The following is an 8,564-nucleotide window of genomic DNA, read 5'->3' as shown; positions in this document are numbered from 1 at the left end:
TATGGAAATGTGTGAAGAGAAAGAAATAACATTTCTGTTGAATATATTAGGAATTGCATTTCCTAGTTTAAAATAAGCATCTGAAATGGATGCATCTTTTGAAATTGGTTGTCAAAATAAAAAGCCTTAAGTGGAATGTTTGTCATATTATTTTTATCCTATGTTAAACAACACGATTGCTAAAGGAAAGCATGCAACTTTAATAAATTTAATTTTAATATTTTTTCTTCTTTTTTGCTCACTAAGCAGAAAAATACTTCTAAAAGCACTTAAAAGATACATTGGAATCCACCACTTATAGTATGATTAAACATTAATTTAGCAACTAATCACAATTGCTACTTTCCTTTAGTTTCTTCACTATTACATTGCTAGAAACATTTATGATATTTTTGGGTGTGCTTGTACTAACGTCTGTATCCAAGCATATAACAATAATAGCCGGATAAAATACTGTCAGAAACAAAAATGTAAAATGAAGTGCTAGTAATCTCCATGGCACGTCAATTTCTTTGTCTTACTGAAGGGAAACATTTTTAGGTTCAACTCATTAAGACAAAATAGAGAAAATTAAAATGAAATGATTTACAGGAACTCTTACTTTAGCTTTCTCTGAGATTTAATTTGGAAGTCATGGAAACTACCTATTATCTGATTTAGTATAGGGGAGAAACATGCAGGGAGGTAATCCTTGAATTAAACAGTTTTTTTCACAGCCTTCCAAGATGACCACACACCATTTGTACAACAGAAGTTGGTGTCCTCATGCTGAGCAAACAATAGGGAGCCATCCTGTCTTTGAATAGGATCAGCTAGTTTAGAGTCAGATTTTTTTTTATGTTTAATTTACAAATGGATCCTAGTGATAAGAAATGTGAGCAACTAGTGGAAACAAACACGCAATGAAAGGATTTTATAATGAGAGGTTCAGTACAATCTGTTAAACAATTGAGAACAGTTAAGAGCAAATAGTTTTTAAATGCATTCAGACTAGGAAAATTGCATAGCATTATCAAACTTAAAACCAGGAGTTATCTCTTATTGTATGTGAACACTTCGCTTTAACTGCTCATCTTTCTTGATGTTTATTCAGAAATGTAAAACTTCTTGCCGGCTTTATAGATAAGAGGCCAGATCCTGGTGTTTGTTACTCTAATGTAAATTCATGATATTTCCAGTCATTGTCCAGATTTATACAAGCGTTTTTCAGATCAGAATCCCACAAGGAGTGCTTTTGGTGAAGTACGTGGTGGCAAATAGGACATTTATTTAATTTTAGAAGCATTGCTCGAGGCATTAAAAGTGGTCTTTAAAGTGCCTTGGCACTTTACCATTTTATGGTAAATGTTACCATTTTATAAGGGATTTTTCTATTCAGTTTGTTTGTAACTGCAGCAGAATTAAGTTTGCTTGGAAAACCAATCCGTCTTAACAGGTTCATAGTTTATACTTTATATAGCAACTTGGAAGAAACGGGGGGTTGTCAGTCTGTAGCTTGATAATACATACCTTTTTTTTTTTTTTTTTTCTTGTCAACAACTGATTGGGACCTCGAATGACTACAAATTAGTTTAGTGATGGGGCAACTGTCACAGATATCTTTGAATCAGTTGAAAATGAACAAGGTTGACAGGAATGTGAGAGTCTAATGAGTCCTTCAAATGGCTGATTTGCACTCAGTGGACAACTAGACAATAAGCAGTATGAATTATTGGAAATCAATACTTTGCTATGGAATTTCATTATGCTCCAATGCCTTCAGTTCATAGTATTTTATATTTTGATGGATTATCTGAAGCAAATGATCATCTAAGACACAGGGATTGATAAAACTCCCTTGTACAGTTTTAAATGTTGCTTTTGACTTATTTTTGTAAAGTAGAAATATTGATCTATTTTCATGTACAATCTTAGTCTATTTTAGAGCGGTAGATAAAACCAGTACTTTTAAATAAAATGTCCTGCGGATTTTTTTTGTATTACTGTTTGGTTCCTAATCCATCATCTTTTGATGTTTTAGGAGACACAGAAAAGGGTCAAGCAAATCGAACCACTAAGAACAAGGACGCCCATGTCTGTGGCAGGTGCTGTGCTGAGTTCTTTGAATTATCAGATCTCCTGCAACACAAGAAGAATTGTACTAAAAATCAATTAGTTTTAATTGTGAATGAAAATCCAGCTTCTCCTTCTGAAACCTTCCCTCCTAGTTCCCCTTCTGATAATCCTGATGAACAGATGAATGACACAGTTAATAACACAGATCAAGTAGACTGCAGTGACCTTTCAGAGCATAACAAACTTGACAGGGAAGAATCCATGGATGTGGAGGCTTCCAGCATTAACAATAGCAGTAGCAGTTCCAAGAGTGTCAACAATAGTATTACAAGCAGTAACAGCTCCGCAATGGGTACCTCAGCTGTAACAACCTCTCTACCTCACATAGGGGATCTGACAACATTAGGCAACTTTTCAGTGATAAATAGTAATGTAATAATTGAAAACCTTCAGAGTACTAAAGTGGCAGTAGCACAGTTCTCACAGGAGGCAAGATGTAACGGTGCATCGAACAGTAAGCTTGCTGTACCTGCCCTGATGGAACAACTGTTGGCATTACAGCAGCAGCAGATCCATCAGTTGCAACTGATTGAACAAATTCGTCACCAAATATTATTGTTGGCTTCCCAAAATACAGACATGCCAACATCTTCTAGCCCTTCTCAAGGTACTTTACGAACATCTGCCAACCCCTTGTCCACATTAAGTTCCCATTTATCCCAGCAGCTGGCTGCAGCAGCTGGATTAGCACAAAGCCTTGCTAGTCAATCTGCCAGCATCAGTGGTGTGAAACAGCTACCCCCTATACAGCTACCTCAGAGCAACCCTGGCAACACTCTAATTCCATCCAGTAGTGGCTCTTCTCCAAATATTAACATATTGGCAGCAGCAGTTACAACACCGTCCTCAGAAAAAGTGGCTTCAAGTATTGGTGGCTCACAGCTCAGCAACCCACCAGTATCAGCATCATCTTCACCAGCTTTTGCAATAAGCAGTTTATTAAGTCCTGCATCTAATCCACTTCTACCTCAGCCCACCCCTAGTAACTCTGTTTTCTCCAGTCCCTTGTCCAATATTGGAACACCTGCAGAGGATTTAAACTCCTTGACTGCCTTGGCACAGCAAAGGAAAAGCAAGCCACCAAATGTAACTGCTTTTGAAGCAAAAAGTAATTCAGATGAGGCATTCTTTAAGCATAAATGCAGGTTCTGTGCTAAAGTGTTTGGGAGTGACAGTGCCTTGCAGATTCATTTACGTTCTCACACTGGCGAGAGGCCATTTAAATGCAACATATGTGGAAACAGGTTCTCCACAAAGGGAAACTTAAAAGTCCACTTTCAGCGTCATAAAGAAAAATACCCTCATATTCAAATGAATCCGTACCCGGTGCCAGAGCATTTGGACAATATCCCTACAAGCACAGGTATTCCTTACGGGATGTCTGTACCGCCAGAGAAACCTGTCACGAGCTGGCTGGATAGCAAGCCAGTCCTGTCCACCCTGACGACTTCTGTTGGCCTGCCACTCCCACCAACAATTCCAAGCTTGACCCCATTCATCAAAACTGAGGAGCCTCAGCCGATTCCCATTAGCCATCCTTCTGCTAGCCCTCCCTGCTCTGTCAAGAGTGACTCGGGAACAGCTGATCCCACATCAAAAATTTCCAATGGACTTTCTGATGAGGTAGAGGCTGGTGCTTTGCCTACCTCAAATGGCAAAATGGAAGAAAACCCTCCAAACGCAAGCGCCATCACTAACATGAGCAGCTCCGTGAGCTCACCGGCAGCAGACTCGGGCTCCAGCGGTGCCACCACTTTTACAAATCCACTGATGCCTCTAATGTCAGAGCAATTTAAGGCAAAGTTTCCATTTGGAGGACTATTGGATTCAACGCCAGCATCTGAAACGTCAAAATTGCAGCAACTGGTAGAAAACATTGACAAAAAGGCAACCGATCCTAATGAGTGTATCATTTGCCACCGAGTTCTCAGTTGCCAGAGTGCACTGAAAATGCATTATCGCACACATACCGGTGAGAGGCCATTTAAATGTAAAATCTGTGGTCGTGCTTTCACTACTAAAGGCAACTTAAAGACTCATTACAGTGTCCACCGTGCCATGCCCCCACTAAGAGTACAACATTCATGCCCGATCTGCCAGAAAAAATTCACCAATGCTGTTGTGCTACAGCAGCATATCCGAATGCACATGGGAGGGCAGATCCCCAACACCCCAGTGACGGAAAACTACTCTGAGTCAATGGAATCAGATACAGGATCTTTTGATGATAAGAATTTTGATGATATAGACAACTTCTCAGATGAGAACATGGAAGACTGTCCTGACAGCAGTGTGCCAGATACACCTAAATCTGCGGATGCATCACAAGACAGCTTGTCTTCTTCCCCTCTGCCCCTGGAAATGTCAAGTATTGCTGCTTTGGAAAATCAGATGAAGATGATTAATGCAGGACTTGCTGAACAACTTCAGGCAAGCTTAAAGTCGGTTGAAAATGGGTCAGTGGAAGGGGACGTTTTGACTAACGATTCGTCATCTGTCGGTGGTGATGTGGAAAGCCAAAGTGCTGGAAGCCCTGCTGTCTCAGAGTCTACCTCTTCCATGCAGGCCTTGTCCCCATCCAACAGCACTAATGATTACCACAAGTCGCCAAGTATCGAAGAGAAACCAGTAAGAGCTTTACCAAGTGAGTTTGCCAACGGTTTGTCTCCAACCCCTGCTAACAGTGGTGCTTTGGACTTGACATCTAGTAACACTGATAAAATGATTAAAGAAGAGTCTCTGAGTATGCTCTTTCCTTTCAGAGATAGAGGTAAATTTAAAAACACCGCATGTGACATTTGTGGCAAAACATTTGCTTGTCAGAGTGCCTTGGACATTCATTACAGAAGTCATACCAAAGAGAGACCATTTATTTGCACAGTTTGCAATCGTGGCTTTTCCACAAAGGGTAATTTGAAGCAGCATATGTTGACACATCAAATGCGAGATCTACCATCACAACTTTTTGAGCCCAATTCCAGTATCGGCCCTAATCAGAACTCTTCGGTTATGCCTGCTAATTCACTGTCATCGCTCATAAAGACTGAGGTTAATGGCTTTGTGCATAGCTCTCCTCAGGATAGCAAAGAAGCACCCTCTGGTCTAGTTCCTTCGGGGCCGCTGTCCTCCTCTGCCACATCCCCTGTCCTGCTCCCTGCTCTCCCCAGAAGAACCCCCAAACAGCACTACTGCAACACGTGTGGGAAAACATTTTCTTCCTCCAGTGCTCTGCAGATCCACGAAAGGACACACACTGGTGAGAAACCTTTTGCCTGCACTATATGTGGAAGAGCATTCACAACAAAAGGCAATCTGAAGGTACTTTTTCCTCTTGCTGTTCTTAGGTTTCATTTTCTCCTTGCCGGGGGTTTTTAATTTTTTACATCCGTTAATGTTGCAAGCAGTGGTACCTTTGGGTATCTGTGGTGTGACAAATGGTGTGTCTAGTCAGCTCTGGTAGACCTAGATGGCCTCTTGTTGAGTGCTCGTGTTGGCGGCCAGTCCGAAGCGTGAGCTGTTTTTGATGCTTAATTAAAATTCATCTACCAGCAAAGACTGTCTATATAGAGTGTGAAACGGAACAGCCAAATGATGGTAAGGAGTATTAATTAACAGAGAAATGCGTTTTGTAACTCACCTCTTTAAGAAGTGAAAGGCTCTTGAATGTGCTGTTTTTCATAACTATCATGTAAGATGATGAGTGTTTAAAAAAACTATTAACGTAATTCTGAAACTAATGGGCATTACTTTAATTGATTATATAACTAACATTTCCTACTGATATGTGTTTGAAAAAGCAAATATACTTAAGTTTTAGAACACCAGTTGAGCACTTTACTGTGTACATTTTTCTGTTGACAGAGTATTTCTCTAGAGGTTGCTGCCAGTAATGTGAGATGAATAATTACTTTCAGGCCATTCTATCTATACACAAGTCTCTCCGATGAGCAATCAGTAAAGGATACTTTCTGCCTGTCTGAAAAGGACGTTTATAGGGTAAAGGGTGTCAAATACAATACTTACCATTGCAATGAAAGTGGACATAGCAATTCTAGCCCTGAAAGCAGCTATCTGCAATTGACAGAATAACGTGAAGTCATTATAAACTAAATACATGTAATAAAAAAAAGAGTAACAAGCAATGCGTTGTTCAGCAGGAAAACGAGGTATTCTGGGTAATGGTGATGGGCTAATCCAGAAGTTGTTTATTTATTATTCCAGATGGGAAATGGAGCCCTGTATCCACTACCTTTAGTGCCTTTCATTATATAACAAGACTGGACATGTTCATGGACTGCTGCCTTCTCTGTGGTCAAAATAAGTTTGAAATCCTTGTCAACCCCTATTTTTTGTTTGTTTCTTCCTTTCTTTCTTTTCAGGTTCACATGGGCACTCACATGTGGAACAGTACTCCTGCAAGACGAGGCAGACGGCTTTCTGTAGATGGCCCCATGACATTTCTAGGAGGCAATCCTGTAAAGTTCCCAGAAATGTTTCAGAAGGATTTGGCTGCGCGGTCGGGCAATGGAGACCCCTCCAGCTTCTGGAACCAGTATGCAGCAGCACTCTCCAATGGCTTGGCCATGAAGACCAACGAGATCTCCGTCATCCAGAATGGCGGCATCCCTCCAGCGCCGGGGGGCCTGGGCAACGGTGGCAGCTCTCCCATCAGCGGCTTGACGGGAAGCCTGGAGAAGCTCCAGAATTCAGAACCCAACGCACCTCTAGCTGGTCTGGAGAAAATGGCAAGCAATGAAAATGGGACAAACTTCCGTTTTACACGTTTCGTGGAAGACAACAAAGAAATTGTAACAAATTAGAAAAAACATTCCTGCAAATAATGCAACCTAGGGTTGCTTTTTTCAAGCTGCAGGCTACAACATTACAAAGACTTTCTTTTGTACCATTGTCTACTTCTAGAGTTCTAAGAGAGCTTATTTATTAGTGATATAACCTTGCTTTGCAAACAAATGCAAGCATTAACTTTGGTCTCCTGTATTTTGAACTAAATACTAATCGACTAGAGTGCTGTAAACTTGCTGTAACATTTATGGCAGTTGCAAGTCTGTTCTGCTAGGTGATCTTATTCTGGCATTAACTTATTTTCTATATCCAGTTTAACATGAACTCTGGTATTGATGCGATGCCTCAGTGATGCATTAGATCTCTAATAAAAATCTGTATATAAATGTACACTTTGATCCTGCTGGAAATTTTATCAGCAAACACATTGTTTAATTTTTCCAAACAGAATTAAGAAAAGGACTGAGAGAATATAGACTGAACAGTGTGGGTCCTTTACACAGCTCAGTTTTTGATTTTTATTATAAAATTAAAACTGCTTTAATTTTTGTAGGTTTAACATTTTCTGTTTTGAACTGTTATTTGTATTGTGCTTTTTACTTGAGTCGTCTTAAATGTTAATACATTTCTGTACAGTAATAAGCACGCGGATTATTAGAGAAGATACTGAAGTGTTGTTTTGGTAGTTGAAACTGAGACGTAACATTTTGCCTTGTAGGTATATTCATTATAGAAAATGTGCTGGACTTTCACAATGCTGCTAAGTATGGCATCTTGAACAACTTCCGTGGACAACTGTAGATGCTCCTGTATATACAATAAGACATCACTTTCATTAAAATGTACATATGTTCCTTACAAGACCAAGCCCTACTCCTTGACCAAGGGAACAAGTATAGTGTTTGTTTATTTTGTACTAGGTACTGGGGGGGGGCAGGGGGAACCTTGGACTGTTACATGCACTTTCTTGGAAAGTTGAAAGGAAAAGAGGTCCAGTTTCTTTAACATTTAATACTTACTAACAGCAGAGATACTGTAATTTTACTCGAGTAATCAAATACATTTTTGCAACAGATAAAATTCGCTGTCTCTGTGTTTTTAAAGTGTACCTGTATTTAGTAATCATTTTGTATTATTTAGCCTTTCCCTTGGTTAACATGAACTGTCCAGGTTGTATGTGTGTGTTTATATTTGTAAGTATGGGTATACATATGTGTTGCATATTAATTGCTAGTATATTTTTCATACCCCCTAATAGTGGGAAATTTCTCCTTAACTATTCAAGTCCTTCTCCTCATAAAATTGTAGATATTTTGGCATTTTTAATTTCTTTATATAAAAAAAATGCTGCTAGCAAAGACCTTATTGAGCCTAGGTAAGTTTCCTTTGAAGGAAATAATTTATCACATTTAAGGCGTGATTTGGTTCAAATGCTTTATATTTGATATTAATTTTATTCTATGAGATTGTATGTTTGTGGCATGCTTACGCTGCTATATCTGTGTTAAGATGTCCACTTGCAAGCCTCCATATATTATATGGGGTTTATAACTTGATTGTAAAAAAAAAAAAAAAAAAATTGCTTTGGCCTTGCACATGATTTGGCTTCCCTTACGCACCTGCGATGATCATTAACCTCAATGGGA

The 8,564-nt window shown here is 39.4% G+C and overlaps 1 protein-coding gene across 1 annotated transcript in view; it reads left to right on the top strand.

Annotated features, from left to right (window-relative positions):
• SALL1 (spalt like transcription factor 1) overlaps positions 1 to 7,842 on the top strand; it is a 14,476-nt gene extending 6,634 nt beyond the window's left edge. Inside the window, exons 2-3 of the mRNA XM_050903900.1 lie at positions 2,021 to 5,433; positions 6,495 to 7,842. Of these exons, the coding sequence (XP_050759857.1) occupies positions 2,021 to 5,433; positions 6,495 to 6,935 (3,854 nt within the window). The 3' untranslated portion in view covers positions 6,936 to 7,842. The remainder of the gene's footprint in view (positions 1 to 2,020; positions 5,434 to 6,494) is intronic.
• The last annotated feature ends 722 nt before the right edge of the window (positions 7,843 to 8,564 follow it).

This window comes from Gymnogyps californianus, chromosome 12 (assembly GCF_018139145.2).
Source record: "Gymnogyps californianus isolate 813 chromosome 12, ASM1813914v2, whole genome shotgun sequence".
Lineage (NCBI taxonomy): Eukaryota > Metazoa > Chordata > Aves > Accipitriformes > Cathartidae > Gymnogyps > Gymnogyps californianus.
This window is presented reverse-complemented; position numbering and strand designations above follow the sequence as displayed.